We start from the raw sequence: 26,336 nt of genomic DNA, 5'->3' as shown, positions 1-26,336 counted from the left end.
TTATATGAAGGGATTATCAAGGCACATCTGTGTCAAATTTCAGCTCATTCGGTTACAATACCAAGGTACAGGAGCCAAAAGTGTCCTTTTTTGGTCAAAAATTGGTAAAAAAAATCGCAAAAATAAGCATTTTGTTGTACTGTACACCAAAAGTGTTATTGAATTTATATGAAGAGATTATCAAGGCACATCTCTGTCAAATTTCAGCTCATTTGGTTGTAATACCAGGGTACAGGGGCCAAAAGTGTCCTTTTTTGGTCAAAAATTGGTAAAAAAATCGCAAAAATAAGCATTTTGTTGTACTGTACACCAAAAGTGTTATCGAATTTATATGGGGGCATTATTAAGGCACATCTCTGTCAAATTTCAGCTCATTTGATTGTAATACCAGGGTACAGAGGCCAAAATATACAGTTTTGGTCTAAAATTGACCAAAACAATCTCAATAAAATGATTTTAGAGGCAGATATGAAAAACTGAGAAAAAAGCATCAAGGTATTGGCCCATTCTACCCCTGTGCCAAATTTCAGGTCATTCGGTCCAGGAACGGCGGAGATGAATCACTTTGAAGATTTGACAGGAGAAAGAAAGAAAGAAAGAAAGAAGAAAGAAACATTACGAATACAATATATTTCACCATACTATGTATGGCTGAAATATAATCAGAATCTAACTACATTGTATACCATTACAAGTTACATTCAAGTTACATTCCATACTACTGTGTATAACTTCCATACTACTGTGTATAACTTCCATACTACTGTGTATAACTTCCATACTACTGTGTATAACTTCCATACTCCTGAGTATATGGCCATTATTTCCAGTTCTGATTGGTCCCTGATGTCTTCATTGTGAGTGTCATTTCTACAGATACAAACAATACAGGAAGTAAGAAAATTGACATTCCAAGTCAGCTACAACAGTCTGTACTAGACAGGCTAAAAAGAAAACTTCAAGTTATAAACTTAGGGAACTGAGGTCAGATATAAACAAGTAATGTTAGTTTAAAAATACCAAATACTGGAAAAAATAAAGACTAAAATCATGCAATGAAGATAGCACATCTATAACTACACTTGCCTACACTAGTATCAATAATAAATACTGTGATAAACTGGTTCTACCAGCTGAACTCTGACCCTACAAGTTCAGTGACCTCTGACCTCTCTGCATAGTGCTGCACAAATCCCTGCCAACCTTCATCCTGTAACCATGGTTCTAGTTGCTTAGCAACAGGGATGGCAGGGTCAGAGGTCAGCTCCAAGGTCATCTCAAGTTCATGTGCTGAGATCAGGTGTTTCATGTTAAGACCCTGCTGTTCCATATAAAATGCACACTCCCTCCATCCTTCATTCACCCACCAAACAGCAAAGCACTCCACTAAGGAGTTGGGTAGCTCACTGTTTGGGGAGGTAGGGTGGCTGTTGGAACAGTGGATTTCATTATCCTCAGTAGAGGTGGGGAGGGATGAATAGCTATTGGAAGAGCTAACAGCATGCATATCGTAAGTTTCATAACCGAAGTCTGGATGCTCATCCACAGGGAGGGTGTAAGGTATGTTGGAACAGCCAAGGTAACCCAAAAGGGCTGAAGGCTCTGCATCATCATCATCACCAATCTCGCACTCTGGTGACAGGTCACATGACTGTGCTGGAGGATACGATTGGTCTGCAAGGATTTACAAAAAAGAATAGTTAACTGCTATGAAAATTAATATATTATGTTTCTAAATATGATAACGCCCTGAAAAACTTTTTTAACATCTTTTTTTTTAAATCATACAGATATGCATTCCTCACCATTTTCTATTGCAACAGAAATAAGGGGAAATTTTTTCATCACTTAGATCATAAGTTATATGTCAGATCAAAAATTGCTGTCCCTTGTTCTTAAAAAAAATTGCCATAAATAATCAATACATGTATATATGTTTATATATCGTACTGTAAATATTGAAATGTTCGCTGTGGTTTTATTTTTCCAGTGCAAATTATGACACTATGAGAATGCCTGTGTATCACTACTGCTGTATTACAGAGTAAGTAGTTTTTACACCTAATTCAAAACACTGCGAAAACCTCCCTTTCCCTCCTAACGGATACAGAACCACCACGAAAGTAAATGTTACTACCGTACCATTCTTACCAGTCTGTGCTTGTTCCTCTTCTTTCTTCACACTGTGAATCGTACCACTTTTCTTGATGTTGTTGTTCACATGATGTATAAGTTTGGACTTTGTCTGTCCCTTGGTGCCTTTCCTGTTGGAGTAGCCCACCAGACTGGGTTTTTCAGTGGACTTCTTTTTCCCTGCTTTGGGTACCGGAGCCTGTGGTTCCTCTTCTGCTGGTTCCCAGTCTATGTCCTTTCTTAGATGTCCGCCACAGTTACAGACACTAAACTGAAAATGGTGAAAAGCGCCCATTTTTTTTACATTCAAGATAAAAATAATGGCAAGTCGCGAAGACAGCAAAAGCTTTCTTAGCAAATTGGCATACATAAGCAGAAAGTTTTGAACAGACACCTAACATACCTAGTATCTGTTCTTCAAGTTTTTTAAACTTTGTACTGAATGGGTTCCACATTTTTTCTTGGTGCGCGGCAATCTGGATGTGTAACATTACACATGTTTTGTACATTCCCTTGCTTGAGCTTCAACTGTCACTGCCCCGAGTCACCCGAGCCACATAGAAACCACCTCCCAGAGGTGGTTCGCGATTAAGCCAGCTTCGATGTGACTTTGACTGTTCATACTAGGCCACATGAATACTGTAATTCACTTTATCTTCACGGTACCAAATTTTCACGGTCTGGGAAAATTGAACTTGTTCTCGGAACTAAATGTTCACTGTCGAGGCAAGTGCGCATGAAAAAAGTCTATGAATTATTTTTTATCGGTAATGATAAGTTCACGTTACAGTCGTCACTGTGAAAACCGTGAATTACTACAGAACCGTGAGAACCACATTACAGTGAAAAAATCAGGAATTACAGTACTGCTTTGGTGGTTTTGGCTCGAAATCCGATTTAGTAAGCTTAGTAATACAGTCAAACCTGTATTAGCGGCCACCTTTGCATAGCAGCCACCTGGCCATAGTGGCCACTTTTTGTCGGTCCCTTGGATTCGTAATGATTAAGAAATAGGCTTAGGGGCCACTTGTCAAATGTGGCCACGGCCACACAATTTACGGTCCAATTGATACAGAAACACTGCCTATTGCAACCATACTGCAGCTTTATGTCATCCTGCACCGAGTTTGAAATTGTAGTTTGCGAGGATTCGGAGTTCCTGACAGGGTCATTTTGGCGGTAGCAGAAGACATGCATGCCTTGAGCATTAAAGTGCAAGTCTTTGTCAGTGAATTTACCGATCTAAACAATGTTACTTAATGAGAAAGATTAGTGGGAACTCAAATCATTTGTAGGCTACTAGCTTGCTCATGGTCAATTGATCAACATTTTCTCTAAAGTGACCACCTGTCTATAGTGGCCGGCTATAGACAGGTTTGACTTTAGTATGAATAGGGTCTAACAGTACCCCCTCCCCCACCTTGACACGGTTGTTCGAAGTTACTACAATATTGACAACACTGCTTACCTTGCTGGTGATATGCCAGATTTTTGTCCACAGCCCTTGGCGCATCTGTGCATCCGTACAGCGCATACGGTTCGACCGGCCGCTTTTCACCAGCATCTTCAGCAAATACTCCTCGTAAGCCTCAAAGCAAGCCTTGTGCATTAGATTACCCTAGGAGTAGGAGAAAATGATGTTTTAACATTATTCAAGAAGCCTTTGACTTTAATGGATCCATGAGGAAGGTAGGAGAAGACCCATTGAAACCTTGGCATACATAAAATGTTCTCTGGTTGTGTATTAAGAAATTTTATATCTTTTGATATGCCAAACTGTTCAAATTTACTATTCAAGGAAAGTCAAAACTTGCTGCATTAATGTTGTTAACGTTAACGTTACATATTTTAAACGAGTCTAAAGTGCACAAAAATGAGTTTGCACAATTTTCCATCCATCCTACACTCCAAAAATGTAACTTCAATTCAAAGTTTATGAGCGAAAAATTTAAGTAACAAAAAGGGAATAAATAATAGCAGTCATGGCCGACACCGCGGAGATGCATATTTCCAATTTGCATACTGATTGGAGAACTGACGTGATAGCCATGCCAGCTGGACAGGCCTGGGAGACAGCCAGCCTTTTCATCAAACCCCAAAAATTGTTGCATCCTTGGTTGCATGCATAGTTCTGGTTTGAATTAATTAAAAGAAAAACATCCATCCTAAGAAGAATTTCTTGTCAGACATTAACGTTATACTTCATTTTTGACTTAACAATTTTCGGAAGCTTTATTGTGGCTTTGCATGTAACGTTAGCTTTATTTATATCAAAGAAGAACTCCTTGTTTATACAAGGAGCTTTTATCAGATATAAAAGCTCCTTGGTTTATATTTTCAGAGCAAACGAAGCTCTTCAACAGTCGCTACAGTTTACTGCTTATAAACTGTAATGCACAACTTGAGAACCACAAACCTGGTCACATTTGGTGTTGGTACACACCATCCTCACTGCACTGTTCTGGTCTAGCGTTACCGTGCCGCCCTCCCCACACCCGCGCGGCGTACAGCACACCAGCGCCCCGCCGGCTGTACCCGAGTTCTCCCGCCGACTTCTGTCCTCCTTATCGGTAGTTTTACTTTCACTCTTCTGTCGAGCTCTCTTGGCGACTGCGCTCTTCTTGGGGGCCATTTTTGAGGCTAAAAAACGCTAAAAGGGGTCTAAAAGTTCAACAGTTGTTGCAGAGTTGTAGCGGTGAGAAGAGGCTATGTGCAGTCCTCTGCGGAGATGAGCTCTGCGGGTATGCAGCAGCGAGCTTTGATCCGCGGAGTAACGAAAGTTGGGCACCAAGGAATACTAGTAGGTACCCTACCGGTTTGTTTTTGACGACTTTCTTTCGGCATTTCTTTTTTGCCATTGGGTGATATGATAAGTCGGCTTTTAGATCGTATGAATAAGGTTTTGAAGTTTGCCCAGCAGGCGATGTAGTAAATGTGCCTAACTTTTACAGCTGACTCCTGCTACTTTGTTTATCTGCAGTTCTACTTTATTCCGCTGAATAGTAGTGGCGTCCTTGTACCGCGGCGTGTTAGGTGCCGGACACATGTGGGTACGGGGTAAATCTTCCACTAATGGTTCCGACAAATGTAAGCCAGATTGTAAACTCTTCTCCTAGTCTGGTAGGGTCTTGAATTGTCTTAACCATGTATAAGTGAATTAAACTTTCAGCCATTTCGATTAAGCAAAACTCGCTGCGGTACACAGCTGTAATAGCTAAAAGTGGATCTGAATAAAGTCAAAGTCACCTAGCGACTGAAGAGGACAAGCAATAAACCTGACTGTCACCCTAAAATATGCAAATCTCCAAGATAATATAGAAGGTGCAACACATAAAACCTTTATAAGCACGAGCAAAGACACGCTTTTATACATGTATTCTTTAGGTCTCTTCAAGTGAACAGGAGATCGAAGGAATAAACCGAAAGTTGATATTTGCAACAAGTATTTATTTCACATTTACAAACATTGTAGGCATTGTATCCAAAGGTGAAAACCGCTATGTGTTATCCTCATTGTTCTCTGGTTTTGTTTATATTTATTGTGTTCCACGTGCCATTTCATTATTATTGTTTCTATTTGTGTACCATGTGATTGGAAAACCTATAAAAAGAATGATAAAAAAACATTGTAGGCTATTCATTCAAGCTTATAAATGTACCTAAGCGAGGAAGTGGATGATTGAAAGAATGAATGAATGGATGAGTAGATTAATAAGTGCATAGATAAATAAATACATTATCAATGAGTAGACGGATGGATAGATGGATGTGTGGATGAATGAATGAATGGATGGATGGATGGATGGATGGATGGGTGGATGGATGGATGGATGGATGGATGGATGGATGGATGGATGGATGGATGGATGGATGGATGGATGGATGGATGGATGGATGGATGGATTGATGGATGGATGGACGGACGGATTGATTGAACATCTATGAATGAATGAATGAATGAGTGAGTGAATAAACGAATGAATAAATGAATGAATGAATGTTTCAATCGTCCATGCTGACTGTCTCACACACTAGCTGTCATAGCTTCGATCGGCACGTCCTGACGAACACAGCCGCGCCGTACATACCGGACACTGACTGAAGCCACACAACCGGCGATGAGCACCATCAGCAAGAAGATGTCGACAGCGATAGCTGCGCCCTCTAGCGGACTTTGGACACCATCCAACCACTGGCCGGGGTTCATGTACTCTGGACAAAGGCCATAATACACAGATAAGAGCTGTAAATGTGTTGATAACATTACCAATCAAACAGGCAAACATCAATTCGGTAGCCTAATCAACTATAAATCCTACGACAAAAGTCCAAGCCAAAAGAGGAGTAAAAAGCGACTCTTTCTATGTGTTTGTTTTATAACATCAAAACTTCTTGTTCACACTTGCTGATTTTAATTAGGTTAGTTTTTAACATAAAGCTTGAAAGCTCACCCCCAAACGAACGGGCAGTTCCGTTGTCGCTGCGTTGTTTCTGACCTTCACTAGCCCTAAGCTTGGGTTCGGACGGAACAAGAAACCTTCCGATTGGTTCCTTGACAAACGGTACCACCTTACAGATTTCCATGTCTGGTCGCGACAAGGGAGACAGACACAGCCGGCCGGCTGTGACCATGGATGTTGCTCGGTAGAGACACACGCTTTAACGATGTAACCTTGGACGGCGAGTCCACGCGTAGCTCGAACGTGAACGGGACCCCGTGTTGGTTTTCTGTGACCAAAGGGGTGATGGTGCCCAGAAGTGATCCCACGGCTGCCACCAGTGTTATGTTGGCGAAACGGTTGGAGAACCTGTCCAACACAACTTCTGCTGTAAAATCGCCCAGGTGAGAAAGACCATCGAGACATAGTCCTGACGTTACCAAGACAGCTAAGACGATGATATGAGAGGGTAGCCGGTACATTCTGGTTTATTAAGACGTTTAGATGCTTCAACCTCTATCAGGCGTGACCGTAATAGAAGAGACCTTTCTCATGTTCGGACTTACAATACCTGATATCGGTAATCAATTTTTGCTAATTTAGAGAAACAGATCGAATATGCATGGGAATATATATTATAATTTTTCTCGTGTGAAAGGGACATATCGGTACACATCGGGGTTATCAGAAGACCCTGACCACTCAATATCATCAACGTTTCTCGTGTGATAACTGCCTCTATACGGTGAGACATCTTGCGCAATTTGACACAATTCGACCAACTAGTGATTCCCATGAGTACAAGACTGTTATGCACATATATGACATATAAGGGGTACTATCAGGGGAAGTACCTACAAAACGCAGTATCACATGCATAAGCAGTTTCTCTGTGAACAGTGCGAGTGTCCACACACGTTCAGGTAAACAGACAACCCGAATTAAACTCGCGGGAAAGGGAAGGAACTACGGTTACGTAAGAGAACAAGTTGTTCACTTAATGGTCAATAAATCAATGTCAATTGTAAATAATATATGTACTTTGTGCGATTAAACATATCGGTATTACGTACATGCTTTTACACACAAGCACAACAGACTTCAGTTGTGTTGTCGCTGCACAAATCATGTTATTTACATTAACGTTACATACGAATTACTGAAATGTTCGCATGATAGGTGGCAGCGTACATGTAAATTCGTACTATCATGTATCATTCTTTGTTCAAGTCCAATGACTTTAGCGTTCAAAATGTGAAAATCAGACTGTCTCGTTCTACACATATGGTTCTACAGTAACGAGCAAAATGTTTTCAACATTGTAACTGTTAAACGTAGATTTGTGGAGACCGTCACCGTCACATTCCAATCACTCAAACGTTAAAATTCTAGTAACGTATCACAAACCATATACAATGTATCAATTAAGAGCCTAATATAACAAGCTGAAATATATACGAGAAAAAGCTTACTTTTACTAACAGTTGGCAATATACATATGCAGATTGGAAAGCAGCACATATATTTTTTTCTGGAAAGGAGTGTATTGAACACACTATAGATCCTAGCTTCAAACATCCATTTATGTCAACTTTGATGTGTATGGCCATGTGACAGTCATGTGTCAACAGCCAATGAGAACCTTATCGTGTCAGCGAGTAAACATGAACTTCTTCTGATTGGGCCATCGACGGATCCTCAGCACACGTCACCAGGTTCTGCTTTCCGACGCCGTAGAACTGACATCTCCACCCCCTCATCCTAGATAAAATCAAACAATAAAACAATACGTTTTTAAACAATGGGAATGCTTGTTCAGCACCCTTAAATAGAGCAAGGTCCCGGTCATAGACCGATCCCATAGCCCCACCATTGACCATCTTCAAAAGTGTGAAATAAATTGAAAACATCATGAGCATTCATTGGTCTGATAGACTTGCAGCTACACTCTGATTGGTCGAACTGCTAATTGCTATGATGTCATTGGTAAAGTGCTGGACAGTCCAGCAGGCTCCAAATGTAAATTAAGCCAGAGCGGGAAAAATAAAAAGATGTAAAAAAAAAACAAGATGCCTAAACGGACACCTGATAAATATATTGACTAGAGTTGAAGTGACAAAACATTGTCACAGGCAACAAGCCTTTTATTACTGTATCCAAGAACGGCACAAACTGACTGGCAGCCTAGTACATTGTAAATTATAAATCAAGCACATACGAGTGTCAGTTCTACAGCTACATTCCAGGCTATACCACATTAATGTCACTTGTACAACTGTACACTCAAGGTATCGAAAGGGGAACGAAATATCGTGTTTTTTTTACGAAATCAGACGAAAATCAATGCATTTTGCTGTGGCCTGGCCCTGTTAACCCTTACCCATTTCGGAGCCTTTGTCGTGAAGACGTTGAAGCACGTGCAGACCTTGATGAACAGAAATATGCCTGCAATGAACAAGGCGATGTCCAACAACATGGCGAACAGTTCCAACCAGCCCTGGATGCCGTCAAACCATTCGGCGGGGTTCAGAAAGCCTGTATACATTAAAAACATGAAAAACCCATATGATAAAAAAATCTGCGTTTTGCTAATCGTAAAATTTGCATAAATTTGCATGTATGGGATTTTTGACTAGGGCCATTGTCTTCCTATACATCATTCTTTGCAATATGTTCCGAAGGGGGCTTTGGTTAAGCCTGAAAGAGAGAAAACTAACCGAAAAAGTCGAAGAGCCAGTTGAAGTTGAACCCCGGCCCGGCGCTCCCAGGGTTGCCAGGCCTCCAGGTTGGCGGCACGAAAAAGTCCTGCAGCGCCTCCTGTATGAACGGCACGGTTTTGCAGACCTCGTTGTTAGGTTTGGAAAGCGGCGACAGACACATCCGACTCGTGCCGTTTATCGTTTTCGGCAAGGAAATGCGCTTAATGGTGTTCGCTGCAGGTGGAGAGTCCACGTGTAGTTCAAATCTGTGTACTGTTGCTGAGCTAGCTCCGTCGGCGCCGTAATAGGGTGTAATGGATCCCACGAGTGATCCCACCGCTGCCACCAGTGTTATGTTGGCGAATCGGTTCGAGTGCTTGTCTACCCGGACTTCGGCCGTGAAGTCTATCAGATCTGAGTCGTGGTAGAAGAAGAGGACGTTTGTCGTGGTGTTGATCCCGATCTTGACCGTAACGAGTCTGTCATACCGCGGGACGACCGTAACCGAACGCCGCTGAGGATAGTAACTAACCCTCCGTACCCAGCCGTAGAAATTCTCAACACGCGACCCGGAATAATGCTTCCAATCCCCTTCGCCATATATCTGCCATGTTTCTGTATAGTCAAATTTGTTATGACATTTATGTGTCTTCAAGTGGAACGCGTCGAGCACTGTTCTCTCGGGGGGCCGTTCCACGGTCCCGTCGTCACGAACTTTCAGCCACCCCATCTTTCTCGGATCAAACTCGTTTAGACCGTTAATACTAACGTCCGTGTATAGCTGGGTCCCTTCACTCGTAGCATAGTAGTACCCGCTGTCGATCTGTGTCGGGGTGTCGCCTGTCACCTCCATTCTTACCGAGTGTTGTGCCCTGTGAGTTCGATCATTCAAAGCGACTGTAAAAGTTGGATAGGAATACACTACTTCGTCAGTCCTGCTGTCGTAGACTTTGAGAGCGAGCTTGACGATCGGTTTGCCGTCCGAAGAAAGGTACACGGCGTCGTATTTAGGCGACTCGGGGTGTTTCCCGACGTAAAGAGCGCAGCAGACTTCTGATTCTTCGCTGTTCCAATAAGCAAGACAACCATGAGCCGTTTGGTCGGATCTGTAAGTGTTGTAACAGAAATCTAGCTCGTGCTCAGTGCAGCGGTTTGTTTTGGAGTTACAGTAGTCGCCATATTGAGGGCAGTCACAGATGCACTTTGATTCGTACTTCGGTCTGTAGAAGGAGTACCGATTCTTGACGCCGTACTCCATCTCGATGCCTTCGTAGGTGAGTTGCCATAGCAACGGCACGCTCCCATTCGTTGCCATGGAGATTGAGGCGTCAGAGGTTGCGTCATCGTTGGTGACGTCATGTAAGGTGAAACAGAGGGTCTCCCCGGGTTTGATAGACGATTGGATGAAAGTTTCCACCAAGGCCTGGGCGGACTCCCGGCTGGAGTACCGGACGTGGCCGGTAGTCGGCAGGGTCTTGGTGCATCGGTTACCATGGATACCAGAGATGCTGGCCCAAAGCAAGACGGCGCGTAAAACAACCATGATGGGTGAAAGGACTGAAATCTAATGAAAGAGATTGACAACAATTAGTTTGGAGAATCTATCAAAATTTCACTTACGTTTTGTTGCTGACCGATGTAGATCTAGGGGGTACCGAAAATGGCATACCTATACTACATATACGTGCATAATACAGGGACACTATTGTAAGTACATGTATAGGTAGCCTCGTTTTGATGCAAACTCTAGGAAAGGGCCCGGGAAATTCAAAATGGCGGCTGAAATTGCTATGACGTCTATTCCTCTGGTTGGCATTTTGTTCGCAAGACTTTTGGAAACGAACACAAGTCCTGACTTGAAAGTTGGCCCACGCCTAATGCATATATGTATGATCAAATACATAAATATTCTTCTAAATATATCATATTCATTCATATAGACGAATATCTGTTATATAAAAGATTCACTTCCCCTGCTGCATTGAAAATCGAACGTAAAGACGTAACATTTCAGGTATTGGGAAATAGCCTGGGAAGCTTAACACGCGTGTATGAATGATATTTATAGGCGAATATGTATGTATATAAAAGATTCACTTCCCTGTTATATTGCAAATCGAACATATAGACGTAACATTTCAGGCATTTAGGAATAGCTTGGGAAACTTAAGATGCTTGCACGACACTCAATGTTACTTCAAGAAATTGTGCTTTTTTATTTCTGGGGTCTTCTTTGTGTTTGTAAATACTGTTCAAAGACGAGGGCGAATCTTGTAGAGAAAACATATGGTATGAATATTGATTTTTTACGATGTTTGTTTTTTCCGTGGGAACGTTCTTACACGCAAAGTCTCAAAGGTACAAAAACAAACCGGCTGTATTTGTTTTCACGTGTGACCGCGTAGGTTTGAATGCTGAAATGACGTCGTCGACAATTTTGCTGTTATTGTTTTGCAAGGAACAAGTTAACAGTAACACTATAGCCCCTGAGATGTTTCGCAATGTTTTCAAAAGTAACTGATTGAAGGTTGGAGCTCTATATGCACTAACAAAGGATTGTCCTTGCATTTACTAAATATACATTTCTAGTAGAACATTAAGACCCTACTGATGAGTAGATCGGGACTTTTTTAAAGAAATGTACCATTGGTATCTGTATTTGTAAATATATAGCCATTTTAACCGCCCTTCGGCGTTTCACACCAGCTTTTCCAAGCAAGCAGAGGTTTGGCTACGTTGTTACTAAAATTATTTTGTACTGTTTTCTCCGGCCAAAAGTTTGGCTGACGAACATAAAAATAATAGAAGCCTCTACCAGTCTCCGTAGATCGGTGGTCTAATTGTATATCCACAAAGGCTTTGTGGATCGGAGAGTGTTTTACTGGCCGGTCGACTCCCCTAGCCTAGCATACTATTAACTCTATATTTTTTCAAATTTCTACAATTAATTAGACCACCGATCCACGGAGCCTGGTAAAGGCTAAGAAAACAGTACAGATTAGCCGCCCTTCGGTGTAACACACCGGCTTTGTAGACCACGAGAAATCAACAAAATGGCACAAAATAGAAAAACGTTTAAAAAACGTCGAAAAACAGCCGGAGCCGAACCTCTGCTTGGAGAATAACAGCAGGTGGTTATGTTACACTGAACGACCTGTGACAGTTGACCATTTGCAAATATGTAGGACCATTTTGGTTTCGTAAAAAAAAGTTCCGTAAAAGACAAGCATTTCTCTCATTTTTCCCAAACGGACGGAACAACATACAGAACAAGCTTGGACCATATAACGTTAAAGATCGTAGGACGCTTTAAACAAACAAACAAAAAGGTGTGCAACTCACATGTCGTTAAGACTTGTACAAGACTTGGCTCTTCTTAAGCTTCTTTTGTAATGATTCAATACGCTGTTAATATATGGTTTATATACACACATGTCGGGTAGATTCCAATCCGTTTTGTTATGAACTATTTAAACGGACCAATCACAGTCACGATACAGTTAACAGGGTGACGATTTTTTCTCACAGGAATCAAGCCATATCTGCAAACATGAATTCGTCAGCATGGCGAAAATAGATCAGGGAAGAATGAAAGCAGGTTGCAGTAACAGTAAACAAGTTTTGAAAAGCAAAACACGTGTTCGAGCCACTTAAAACAATTAATGGGCTATCCTACATATCAAAACAAAGAACAATGGCTTGGCTTAATTTAAGAAAAAAGTGTTACCAGATCGACCCTAGCAAATCCTACCGTTCGCAGAATTATTTCGATTTCTTCCTATAGTTTGAAGCCACTGTCGGTCTGAATCTCAGCAACGGATAAAGGTTACTCTGCGGATAAAGGTGAACTAGCAGGAGCAGGAGTTAAGTGCCCCGACATGGACTGTGTGCGTCTTTTACTGAAATCTAAGCCTCGCTACGTTTCTAATAGTACCACAACACCTGCCTTGTGTATATGTTTACTTTTGCTCAAATAAGCTACATATGAAATAGTACTTGTACAAGAAAGGTAGACTGGAATAGAACTCTATAAACACTGGATAGCTGTTCCCTATAAAAGTTAGTATGGTCACAATTTACGGTGCACTGCGCATGCCTTGATGACGTCATGATCCTAGAGCATGTATGTAACTTTTGGGGCTCAAAGTACTGTAAATGCAGAAACTTTCGCGGTGGTTTATGTTCGCGGTTTTCGCGGTGGCCGCTTCCCCGCGAACTTAGAACCACCGCGAACATTTTTCAGTAAGAGACTACAGGGCATGGTGCTACCGCGAAATTAAAACCACCACGAAATGTCCTTTTCCCCGTTACCGTGAAATTAAATCCCCGCGAACTTAAATGCATTTACAGTTTAAATGATAATCTAAACCCTTTTTGACCCCCAACATTGAGCAATAATATAATTACTAGCACTGACAATGAGCATTTATCAGATCATACAACTTTTAAATTTCATAATGTTGTTTACTTTCATAAGTGGTTTGATGGTCTATTCACAACAAATAATTAACAGCTAATCTTCGTAATCGTTTTATTCTTTGTTGGTCAATCTGTCCCCACTCACCAAAATTAGTTGACGTGATAGATAATTGATTTATCTAAAAGAACCAATTGCAAGAAGCCAATCATGGTCGGTAGTTACCACAAATGGAACATAAACTTTCTTAGTTCATAAATCATAATAATTGGCATTGTCAAGCTAAATAAACATCGTGGCATGTTGATGGGAACAATATTCCCACAACAAGCAATGGATATATAGTTTTTAATTTATCATTCTGTAAAATAAGCGTTTTTTTTTTTCAATATTTGGCGATAGCGAGTTTCTGCCCCTCCCGACGTTGAAACCCCCCCCCCCCCCAAAAAAAAAACACAGCCCCGTCCGAAGACTGCAAGGGAGTTTATGGAATTACATAGAAACCAAGCCATCTCATCTGTAAAGGTGTTATGCGCAATGTAAATTGTTGTTGGACTATTCTGGCTGCTCTGATGGATGGACACTAGTTGAATAAAGAAGACACATGTACATACATGTAAAGAAGACACAACTGTTAGATCATTTTTTGGTTCCGAAATACTAGTACATGTACATGTATCTGTAACAACATCGCTTATTATCACCTTTATCTTACGAATTACGAATTGCCGATTTCCCTAAGAAAAAAAAAATTGTTTTTTCCATTTTGTACGGATGTATTTCTTGTTTAAGGTAAATTAATCTCAGCTAATTTCAGTCAATTAAGAAAAACAACAAACATGACAATAATCGACACTCATTGTAGATCATTCATCGTAATTACATTGATTAGTGGTTGTTGGCTTTACAATCTATCACGCTTGGTGACGCTTCTGAGTCATTTGCCGACCACGTGACGAGTCGATGACATCATTCAATAGCGACTCTCTGATTGGTCGATAGTTGGACAATGGTTTCACATGACGTCATCGCATCTCACTAATTGGCCAATTTTGAATTGTAACTTGGCCCCTGATTGGCCGCTCCTCACCACGTGATTAACCGACGCGCGAAATATTAATCGACAAGAGACGGTGTCAGCAAGTTTCGTGTTCAAATTTGGGGCGGATTTGTCACCTTTCGTGGCCATCTGCTCGTAACTTCGCGATCCTGAGGTTGCAACCTACCTTGGGAGCATTTCCTCAACCAACTGACGGCGATCTAAGAGGAGATCTGAGAGAATTTCGTCTTGATCTTCGGATTTTGTCGCCATCGCCCCCCTCCCCACGTTGGGCGTGTTTTTTTCACCATCACATCGACGTCTGTGGCCGTCTGCGAAAAATTTGTAACAACCCTTGAACATACTTCGGATATTTTTGCTTAAGTTGAGCTTGTCGTGAGACGTTTTTGGACCTGGTTGGAACCTTACTGCACCTTATGCCGTTGAAGCTGAGCTCGTGTGCGGGCGCGATGGATACAGACCCCGTGGCGCAAACGTTGGATTTCGGAGACGGCATGGGAAGTGACGGCGAACCGACCGAAGACTCCTTCGGCTCATCCGGACTTTCCAGCCCGAGTTTCACAGGATTCAGGTCGGTATTTTATCATTTTCTCCGTCTTATTTCATCCTTGATGTCTCCTGTAGTTCCCGAGTGCAAGCTTGGGGGATGATGTAATGTTTTTGTGCTTGGCAACATCCTTGTTTTTATGCCATATGTCGCAAGAAAACAAGTTACACAATACAACCGTATCAAATTATATCTCAATTTCCTGTGTACCTAGAAAGGTAGCATAAATCTGTCACACTTTGTAAAGTTTTGGTTTGATAGAAATGACGAAATGTAGAAAAATGTTGTTACCAAGCCATATTTCCTAGATAATCAACATCTGATGTTTGGAAAGTGCTAATTTGTAGGTTTGTGGACGGAAGCTCTGCATAATGAGTCATGATGACGTCACATATATGTACAGAAAACTATTGTTTTGAATATAATAGTTTACCTTCATTGCCAAATAAGGTAACTCCTGTCCCCAAGCTACAACAAACTTACCATTATCTTTATTCATTTCTATGTTTTTGCATATAACTGTATAATTTGTATTCTAATTTTTGTGTGTCTCTAACACCTAGATGTTAAGATATGCCAGGTCAGTACCCACTGTGCCTTCTTGTTTTCTTTGACAGTTTTAACAATGCAAGTGGTTACTGTAATTCTCAAAATGCCTTTTTCATTTAGCTGTCTGTTGTGGTGTGTGGTGTTTGGCCTGTAACCCAGAACTTGGCAGAAGTCCCAGTTTCAAATCAGCTGATATGTCACCAATCTTGTGGCCTTGCCCCAGGTGAAAAAGAGTGCCAAGCTTCGGTTAGAACGGTCTCTCCAACATATACTGTAAATGAAGAAATGTTTGCGGTTGATTAATGTTCGCGTTTTTTTCTATTAAGATTGCAGTCTATACTATAGTATTACGGTGAAATTAAAACCACAGCGAAAAGTATTTTTCCGCCATCGCGAAATTAAATCCCCGCGAACTGTCATTTACATTTATTAGGTCCCATGTTTTGGGAGAGCCACATAATTTTATTTGAGGGTGTTGCTTATGTAGATGATAAGATATAGATGAACTGTTGATAGCCAACATACATATGCTGGAAAAGTGAGTTACAACCCGAAACAAACTTTACAAAATATTTTAAAGTACACTTATACTTATTTCCTATTTTTCATTCTCCAGGAGTAAGGCTGATCTTGACACCTCAGACAAGGATGCTTCGCTGGACTTCTGGGACCCAGACCTCGCCAGTCCGACCCCTAACCCCAGCCCCGTCAAGCGTAGCGTACGGTTTGCGGCTTCGCCCGAGGCGAGTCCCAACACCAGCAGCAGTAGCGGTGACTGTTCACCTCCACACAAGTCTATGCAGGTACACAATATATTAGTATCAAAGTTGTTGTGGTTATCAATTTTTCATACATTGTATGGTATATTTCTGAAGTAGTTCATAGAGCACTGGCCCGATCAACCTCGAATTCACATACAACAACATAAAAGTACAACCAAAATGACATAACGTTGAAAATGTTGCATCAAAATGTTGCCCAGTACCAGCTGTAGTTGTAAAGTCGTTCAAGTTCAACATTGTCAAGGTGTGGCTCTCAAACTTTGGGCCTCCAGCATTTCGTGTCATCCAAGTGAACGCCCTTAAAGTCAAGTGAGGAAAAAGTTGTTATTGGCTTTCCCGATGTGTAAAGCATTGGGACCTGCCAGGGATTTAAACCCAAAACATTTAGATTCTAATCCTCTGCCATTTCTTCGTCGGCATCAGGGTCATGCCTCCTCGTAAATTAGAGCTCGCAGACTCGTCGTCCGATACAATCACGCCTAATGTGAGGGGGTATTAGCACATCCCATACTATAGCTGTATTTCCTTGTGCCCCCAGGAGCTGAGGTTATTGGACACTCCCCGTACCCCTAAGACCCTCCTGCGCTCCCTGAGCAGCAGCGCGAGGAGGGCTCGGCGGATCACCCCCACGGGACCCAGTAAACTGTTCGGCCTGAGCACCAGCGAACCGCGGCACAGGGTGATGGAACGTCCCGCCGCCAACGTTAACCCTTTCACACCCGACAACAACATGGTGACAAGGGCAACAGCTAAACGGAGACGACAAGACAGGTAGGGATAGTATAAAATCTCCTGACTTATCACTCTCTTCTTCTTGCAAACACTGTACATGTCACTATGGCCGGGATAGTATGGGCACATTCATGCACGTCATTGTAGGCACATTGATGTTACAGAGAAATTTACCTATGGCATAGGTGCAAGCTATCCACTGGCTTTGCCTTGTTACGACATAAGGGATTGCATTCCTGATTTCTAATGGCGACATAAAGCTGGCGGCCCTCAGAGTTATTCTCGCATTATCAGACGATTCATGTAAAAGTACACACTGATAGAAAGAGTAGGGCTGAGTCGGTGGACTTATTTCCATGTCTTGGACTATTTCTGTGAATGATGAAATTAATATCGGGATGGTTAAGCTCAGTGTTTCCGCCAGACCTCAGCTGGGAGGCCGTCCACCTTGGGGCGCGAAAACCGCGAAAATTAAATTTTATTGCAAAACCGCGAACATTAGATTTAATTGTAAAACCGCGAAAATTAAATTTAATTGTAAAATCGCGAAAATTAAAGTTAATGGTTAACTGTCGCAAGAAAAAACAAAACAACTAATGTCCGATTAAGTTCAGTGCCGAAGTGTTATGATCTGTGCCGCGTACCGGTATGCCGCACCGAACGGGTACTACGACTTTTAAAAAGTTCTAGAAACGGTTCTTGGACTTTCAAGAAAGAAATAGCATTTGTATATATTCTCTTTTATGTTGTAGTATACTTATAAATCATCTAAAACCTTCCATAGATCGAGAAATTTGCGTTCAGAAATGACGAAAAACATTGTCTATCGGCGACAGTGAGCGTAATGGCGGCCGAAATCCCGCAATCTCACGTGGTGACTTCTCGCGAGATCTGGGAAAACTAGTGACGTCACGGGAAACTAGCGCTGTGATTGGCTAGGATACACAACAGCTACTGACCGCCATTTTTGATGCGTATTTATCCCGAAAATTTCTGCCGTTTTCGGAGATTTTGCGGGCTCAAAACTCATATAAAAATGAACCAAAGTTATACTTGATGTTTTTTACGTCCATCACCTCTTAGGTGAACCCTTTATTTTTCCGCTGTGTTGCCGATAACGAACTTGAAAGAGGTTGGGGATTTCCCGTGCCGAGCACCCCGGTGGGCACATGTTTCTGTTCATCGTGTTTTGTTTTGTTTACGATGATTGATGATGAAAACAGAGACTAAAGTTTTTAATATCTAGACAAAGTTAGTGTGTTTTCTTATTAAATTTTTTCTCCCAATAAAAACTATTAGTTTGTAGTGTAATAGCGAGATCGACCTACCGCCAAGTTTTCGAAATGTGGCAGGGAAAATTCGCATAACTGAGACCTTGAAAAACTATCGTATGCGAAAGGCCGCCGACACACATTGTCAACAATCATAACAATAGCAAAACAAACAGTATGCGGCTTTCTGACTGTGGACGGCGTCCCCAAGCGTCTAGCTTCAATACAAAACACAAAACTGCGGTTTACATTTATCGACTTTGTTAAAGTTTGTACAGATTTCTCGGCAAAATGTGGGTCGCTTTTATGAGGACGGCCTCTGTTTGCGTTCAAGCCGTCCAAAACGAAATGAGACCGTCAATGGACGGGTGGACGCCCCTCTGGCGGAAACACTGGTTAATCTGTTTACTAGATCTAGTCAGTCAGTAAATGTAAATGTACGGTGTGTTTTAGTTTGGTCACAAGTATAGCATTGTACTCACAGTGATATTGATATGGTTACACATACACCCACATAGTAACCATGTTCCTGTTGCTCTTCTTTCCAGTGGGATGTTATCCGACGTTGATGAGGAGTCTGATGAAGAAAACCCAACCAAAGTAAGATTGTTCATTTATTCTGTTGTTTTCTTGCATTATCCTTTTCTGCTTGAAGTCACAAATTGAACACACGTATGTAAGGTCGTATTGCAGGTTAAAAAACAATGAAAATATTGCATTTCAATGAATATCTATGTGTTTGGATATCACCAGTCACAGATATTGTTTGAAACCTTTTGTATCCACAATCACTTCTGTCATGCTTACATGCTTTGTTTTTTTTTTGCCACAGAAAATTGCTCTCCATGACGCAAACGTGTCGCGGTACAACATCGAGTTTCACGAGGTAGAGCGCATCGGCTCCGGAGAGTTCGGCTCCGTGTACAAGTGCATCAACCGCCTTGACGGCTGTCTGTACGCCATCAAAAAGTCTAAAAAGCCAGTGGCTGGATCAACAGATGAGTAAGTACAGTACAGTAGCTATCGCAAGCTCAGGAAAGCTTTTCAATCAAAATTTGATACTAGCTTTCCTCATGTAGCTATATTTTTCGAACTTACATCTTAGACTCAACTTGATACAGATGAATTTTATCTGCATAACAATTTGTAATGTAATACAGTTCCCATTCTCTCATTTAAGACTCCTCCCATTGTCCTTTGTAGGAAAGTTACCAACCAATCAAATAGCCTCTTTCTTTCAACAGAGAATGTGATTGGCTGATAGCTTTCCTCCAGTAACAGGAGGGGGAGTATCTGATTGGTGGGCTGAGCTGATGCAGTAAGACACATTGATTGTAGGTCGGTATACCAGGGCCCTTGTTGGACATATACTGCTGGCGTATGGTTTTGCCATACCCTTTACCCGATGAAAAAAATTTTACCTACGACTATTTTTTCGTTTTCAGACAAAATGCAATAAAGGAAGTTTACGCCCACGCAGTGCTCGGGAAACATCCCCACGTGGTGAGATACTACTCCGCATGGGCAGAGGACGACCACATGATCATACAGAACGAATACTGCAATGGTAAGACCACAAATATTTTGGTTCCTCTTCCACTAATACCCAATAAATGTCTATAGTTAACTAAAGTGTGAAACCAAGGAGGTTAGAAAGGAACTCATTCTTTTTGACCTAATTTCTTTGTATACCCACTGCCACTCTGTTTCGAGACGGTTATCAACCTTTAAGTCTGCATTTCTTGCAATTCTCAATCTCAAGAAAGGTCGCAGTAGAAAGGTGGTGACTAGAGACAGGGTTCTGAATATGTCAGAAAAATTGTATTACTGGTAAGACTACCATTGCAGTAATAAATTAACATAACAATTCGGTGTGCAGTCACATCTCAATAACAACAATTGTTGTTGCCAGTGTTGTTCCGCTGGAAGCTGACATTGCTTCTTTGTTTACCACGTTCAGGCGGGAGTTTAGCAGACGACCTGACGGCCAATCAGAAACACGGGAGACCGTTTAGCGAGTGCGAGCTGAAGGAAATACTGGTACAGGTGGCGCAGGGGCTGAAGTACATTCACAGTCAGAACCTGGTGCACATGGACATCAAACCTAGTGAGTATGGACATGTCATAATGATAATGGTTTACTTTGTACTTTTGACAATATTTATGTGCCTCACAGATTTTGTCTTGTATCTGAAGCAGTCATCATTTTGGTTGTTGGTTGGGGTCTGAATGTCACGTGGGCAGGGCTCAAAATACTTTTTTTTAGCCAGGTTGTCCTGGTGGCAACCTGGGTCAAAAGCTAGGTTACACCACCAACATTTCAGGTTGCCCCACTTCCAAGTTATTACTTTCTTCAAATTAGCTGCTTATCCGTTCTCCTTTCTTCCAGTTACATTTGACTACTTATGTTTTATCTTATCAAGAAATCAATTAAAAGCTTATGCACATAGGTGGGAGAAAAGTGGTGTTCCAACTGCAAAATTTATGTTGCGCACTGGGTTTGAAATTAAGTTGCGTCAAGCAAAATGTGGCTACCTTTGCAAGTGTGTAAGTGGAAATTTCGAGCACTAAAACTTGGTGGTAAAGGCAGTACCATAGCCTTTTTGAGGCTGTAGGGGACAGTAGGCTGTTATCCACTGTGTCCCGGGCATGGAGCTGGAAGGGATAGCCCATCGCTCTCTTTCCACTGTCTTTTTAAACTCCCAACTAAAGTCAGGTACCGATTTCTACCCTTGGTGGGGTTAGGTAAGTCGTCTTCAGTGCCTTTCCCAAGCCAAGGACAAAACACCTAGCCAGGAATGCCAGCAATTGAACCCTTCGCCTCCAGTGGCCCATTGTATGATGTAGCTTCCGACATGCCCAGTTCCTAACTCATTTATATCTTATGAACAAACATTTATGCACACATATATCTGTCTGAAGATTTACTATGGTTTTAGGTATGAAAATTCAACAATTGTAGCCGTTTAAGGAATTGAAGACAAGGATTTTTGTTGTCATTGACAAGTCTTTGATCTGTACTCATCAGTGTTTCGTGTTCCCCTCCAGGTAACATTTTTGTGTGTAGAACAACGTCCATTGTCGACACCTGTCAGGACGAGACCTGTCACATCAACCAGAAGTTAGACAGGGGCATGCACACAACCTTCAAAATTGGTAAGTCATTTAAGCCTCAGCCAATCATGAAGCGGTATTGCCACAAACTAACCAATAGAGTTATTACATTGCAGTATTGATACAACCTTTCCTGAACGTGTAACTATATCAATATTAGAAAGGGGCATGCGCACAACCTTTAGCGATCGCTTGTGAGAGCCACGTTTGTGAGATTTGACACCCAGTTCAATATCGACGTCCCCTGCTCTTGGTCCACATCTTGTGGGTGTGCCTCTTGCACTGCTTTAAGGCTACATTAGTATTATAATTAGCTTTTTACTCTGTATATAATGATATTTGATAATTTTGTATATAATCAATTCTGTGTATAATTGTCACCGAATTGTATATTCATGTCTATTGACTTTTGATGTCTAATGTTTATTGTTTGATCTGGTTTCGTATTGTTTTCTATTATCATTTCAGGTTTGGGAGGACAACTTGTAAAGGTGTTGATACACCTGTTTTGTCCTCCCTTCCACTTGTTTTTGCATGTGGTAAATTCAAATAAAGAAATAAAGAAAACTGGTAGGTTGATTAAGTCTCAGCCAATCACAATGCAGTGTTGTTTCAGGGCAATGACAATTCTCTATTGCTACAAGTGACCCAATCATGGTACATTGCGGTTTCAAGTAATCCAATCACCACATTTGTTTCATTTCACGTTTTCTTACATCTTCAGGTGATCTCGGACATGTGACCTCTACGTCACACCCCAAGGTCGAGGAGGGAGACTGTAGATTCCTGGCCAATGAGATTCTTCAAGAGGTGAGTTCGGATAAATTCATCGTGACTTAGGTTGTATGTTTCTTCTTTCCTGCCTTTTCAATTTGTCTCTCTGAATGTTAGCAAGTATATAGCAACATAGTTATTCATACCCTAAATTTTTCATGCCCATTGTAAATTGTTTTTTGTGTTTGTCAAGAACGAAATGTACAACAGTGGAATTTGGACCATTTCTAAACAGACATATTGTCAGAGTTGTAAAGGAGTATATCTGTTTCTTTTAGCAGTAATAGTAGCTTGTAACAGAAATTCAAAAATGTTTTCTTGTAACAAAGTTGATGAAAAGTATGGATAATTGTTGTCAACTGTATACCAAAACTGCTAGTTTACTGTAATATGGGTATAGTAGTTCTGATGCATATTGCTAGGTGGAGCACATGTATAGAGCCTTCATATGTGTGTACATGTGTATTGTCTGCAATGATTGTAAGTTTGACAAGGTTGCACAGAAATGTAATGCATGTATAAACATATATGATCTCCCCTCCCAGGACTATACCAACCTCACCAAGGCAGATGTGTTTTCGCTGGCCCTGACCATTCACAGAATAGGGAGCGGGGGTCCGCTGCCCAAAAACGGGGACGACTGGCACAGAATACGGCAGGGGTACCTGCCACCCCTCCCACAGTGCTCAGATGAGTTCAACCAGTTGCTCAGGGTAAGTGTTTGTGCTTGTCTTCAGACTGTACCATTTTCATGATAGGGACTTAACACCAAAGAGTATTTTCTTTCTAGCCTTAAACTTGTCAAGAATCTAAATTTTGGTTACTACTTTTTACTTGAAAATAAACGTTCTTTGTCGTCAAGATTGTGAATTTCAATCTTTCTCTTTCCCCTACCACAGTCCATGGTGCACCCTGACCCCAATTCCAGACCGTCAGCAGTATCTATTACCCAGCATGCCCTGCTGTGTCCGACGGCTGGCAAGACGAAGGCACAGTTACACCGCGAGCTGAACGAAGAAAAGTTGAAGAATGAACAGCTAGCCAGGTGAGTTTGATCAGTCCACTTGTCTTCTGTAAAACATTAGTTTACATGTATTTCTAGGGTTAAGGAAGGCTAAAAGAAAAAATAAAGTACTTGCCCTAATCCACAGTTTTGAATGCTCAAAGAAAGTTGCTTTCTGTTACTGTAAAGTCATTTTGGGGGGTTGGGGATTAATGTTTTCACTCCTAATGCTAAATGTTTAATTTATCATTAGGATTGGAAAGGAGATTGTAACAATTGTAAAGCACATATTTTCAGCGACATAATTTCACAATTTGGATTCAAAATGAAATTTAAACCACCTCAAATATTATTAAGATTTACAGTATTTTTCATCACTAACGTGTCAATCATTCTCATCTCCTAGGCAACTAGAAGAGGTGAAGCACGAACACGAGGACGCACACACGCTCGGCAACACCAGGTTCAGACCAATCAGGAAGAAGACGCTTGTCGGGAAGAAGTTCTCGCGTAGTCTTAGCGTAACCATATACTAGCCTCCCGTTAAGGAGATTTAGAAACCTTAGAACAGTAGTTTTTATATTGAACTTTTGAACTGCCACATTTAAGTATTATATAGAAGGGAAATATGCACTAGTTGCAAAAACACGAGCCAGTATTCTTCGGCAACTCAAAGAAACCTAGAATCTCTCTACAAAATTGTAGGAATTTTGCAAGTTTTGATTGTAGGAATTCTGCATTTTCAACTGTCTCTTTTGTTAACTGCCATTACTGCCTTAAACTTATATTTCTAATACTGACACTGTCTTTTAGGATTATTCTCTATCGTTCGAATCTATAGGTTGTTCGATAGTGCTGTACATAGTAGCATCTGATAGTTTTACGTGCTATAGCAACAGTGGACATTCTTTGAAAAGAAGACATCATTTTTTACCAAGAATATCCACGACCAGAGATTATGACTAAGACTTCGCTATATATTTTCATACCACTGTTAAAAAGGCCTGGTAAAGGCATTATGTACTTAGTTTTTTAGGCATATGTTATGTCCATTTTTCTGTTGTTTGTATAGTTCTGGTTTATTTCTCTTAGCTAATCTTAGTTTTATTTGGAACAACTTGTTTTGATAGATACCCATTTTAACCCATGTAACATCATACAGACATTAGAATTGTTTAAAACTTCATACTGTTGAAAAAATACCTGTAACCATGTTGTATTGCCTGCATTTTTAATGTCTGTGTTGGGGTTAAGATACTTTTTAGATTGAAAACAGTGTTTTAGATTTTGTGTATCTGATGATCTACCGGTAGGAAAGATTGCCTCACAATATAACATCTGTACAAGTATTTGCAAACATGGTTTGCTTTCAAGATCATTTAGGGACACTCAATTGTGGAAAAAGGAAAAAGAATTGGGTAGTTTCATTTATCTTTTTTCTAATCTAACTGACTTTTTAAGAAATTTTTTTCGACCATTAAATTTTAAGCAATACATCAATGGCTGCATGGTTTTATTTCAGTACATGTACCTTTGTTAGTGTGTCGTCAGAACTACATGATATGTATTGGACAAGAAGTGTACTTACAAAGTTGAGATTTGCTCCATCACAAAAGAAGAACTTCTGTTGGAACAAAGCTCAATTTCATAACTATGTATTCTACCAACAAAGACGAGTCTTCATTCGAAGTAAGAAGTTTGTTGGACACCCAAATGAGTTAAGGAACCCTGGAGTTCCAGACTCCATGATCATCAAAGTTGGAGGCCTAATGAGTCTGGCTTGTCATTCTCTTTGGCCATGAAAGTAAGAGATCTAATAAATCTGGAGTTCCAGCCTATCTGGACACCAAAGTTGAAGTCACAAAGAGTTAGGAGTTACAGTCTATTTGGTCAACACAGCACCAATTCTTATGAGGCTGGATTTCTGATCTTTGAAATTGGATGCTGATGTTTGTGAGGTTCTAGACCCACACAGAGGTCAAGGGATAGGTGAGGTGAGAGTCTAGGCTATGTGACCACCAAAGTTAGAGGCCTGGTAAGCCTGGATTACCAGTCCATAACATACCTTTCTTTTGATTGAACATGTTGATGCACATGCATCTATAATTGGCTGTTTTCAAAAAGAAGTTTTAACCATTTTGTAAATCCTACAAAGCAGCTGCAAAATGAGGAAATATACCAGTATGCTGAAAATTATGAAGTAGAATTCCAATACAAAGTCAAAGAAGATGATATGAAAGAAGGAAAAATATTTTTCAGTGTGCCATACTTATGTTTGGTTATTTGTTCAACCAAGACCGCTTAGATTTAGACAATTTCATTTTGAGAAACCTTTCTTTATTTGCATCTCTCACTCAGGTGGCCGTAGGGGCAGTAAGACTGTTCATTTATTTGCATGCTTGCACCAATTTTAGGGTTCCCAGAGGATGCCATCCATATGATTGAATCTACATGGCCTAAGGTGCAGAAGAAGATGTATCACTATGGTTTGTTTCTTTGCATGCAAAAAGCATAAGTTTCTGTTTAAATGTTCCACTATGAAAGTAAACTATATTCCACTATGAAAGGGAATCAAATTCATGAAAAGGCATTCCCACAAGATAAACATAGGCGTTTTCGGCTCTAGTCAACAACAAAGAAAATCTGAAAATTGGTAAAAGCATATAATGCTGGTTCACCTTTTTCCGAGGGTAACCTATTTTCGTCGTTTGTAAGAAAAAACGTATATAGGGATATGAAGACAACTGACGGTGGTTTCAAATCGGAACATTTTGAAAATATGGCAAATTTGAAACCACAGTCCGCAGACTTAATAC

The 26,336-nt window shown here is 40.9% G+C and overlaps 3 protein-coding genes across 4 annotated transcripts; 1 reads left to right on the top strand and 2 right to left on the bottom strand.

The window, feature by feature from the left end:
* Nucleotides 1–695: 695 nt before the first annotated feature.
* On the bottom strand, nucleotides 696–4,876 carry LOC118406809. 2 transcript variants are annotated; one of them, XM_035807151.1, is made up of 4 exons: nucleotides 4,550–4,876; nucleotides 3,602–3,751; nucleotides 2,143–2,404; nucleotides 696–1,674 (listed from the first exon to the last, which is right to left on the bottom strand). In XM_035807151.1, exons 1-4 carry the CDS (start codon nucleotides 4,763–4,765, stop codon nucleotides 1,127–1,129), a joined length of 1,176 nt encoding a protein of 391 aa, XP_035663044.1. In that variant the 5' UTR covers nucleotides 4,766–4,876; the 3' UTR covers nucleotides 696–1,126. The 2 variants fall into 2 exon arrangements, with proteins under 2 accessions (XP_035663044.1, XP_035663045.1); XM_035807152.1 differs by having other exon boundaries at nucleotides 2,152–2,404.
* Nucleotides 4,877–6,593: 1,717 nt separating this feature from the next.
* On the bottom strand, nucleotides 6,594–11,161 carry LOC118406331 (cell fusion protein aff-1-like). Its single transcript, XM_035806272.1, has 3 exons — nucleotides 9,290–11,161; nucleotides 8,953–9,107; nucleotides 6,594–8,333 (listed from the first exon to the last, which is right to left on the bottom strand). The coding sequence occupies exons 1-3, from the start codon at nucleotides 10,812–10,814 to the stop codon at nucleotides 8,271–8,273; spliced, it is 1,743 nt and encodes a 580-aa protein (XP_035662165.1). The 5' UTR covers nucleotides 10,815–11,161; the 3' UTR covers nucleotides 6,594–8,270.
* Nucleotides 11,162–14,784: 3,623 nt separating this feature from the next.
* LOC118406359 (wee1-like protein kinase 1-A) lies at nucleotides 14,785–25,014 on the top strand. Its single transcript, XM_035806324.1, has 12 exons — nucleotides 14,785–15,319; nucleotides 16,461–16,647; nucleotides 17,165–17,397; nucleotides 19,178–19,229; nucleotides 19,462–19,631; nucleotides 20,075–20,196; nucleotides 20,590–20,736; nucleotides 21,678–21,785; nucleotides 22,468–22,553; nucleotides 23,063–23,230; nucleotides 23,417–23,562; nucleotides 23,927–25,014. Exons 1-12 carry the CDS (start codon nucleotides 15,165–15,167, stop codon nucleotides 24,054–24,056), a joined length of 1,704 nt encoding a protein of 567 aa, XP_035662217.1. The 5' UTR covers nucleotides 14,785–15,164; the 3' UTR covers nucleotides 24,057–25,014.
* The last annotated feature ends 1,322 nt before the right edge of the window (nucleotides 25,015–26,336 follow it).

Source organism: Branchiostoma floridae, chromosome 19 (genome assembly GCF_000003815.2).
Source record: "Branchiostoma floridae strain S238N-H82 chromosome 19, Bfl_VNyyK, whole genome shotgun sequence".
NCBI classification, from domain to species: domain Eukaryota; kingdom Metazoa; phylum Chordata; class Leptocardii; order Amphioxiformes; family Branchiostomatidae; genus Branchiostoma; species Branchiostoma floridae.
This window is presented reverse-complemented; position numbering and strand designations above follow the sequence as displayed.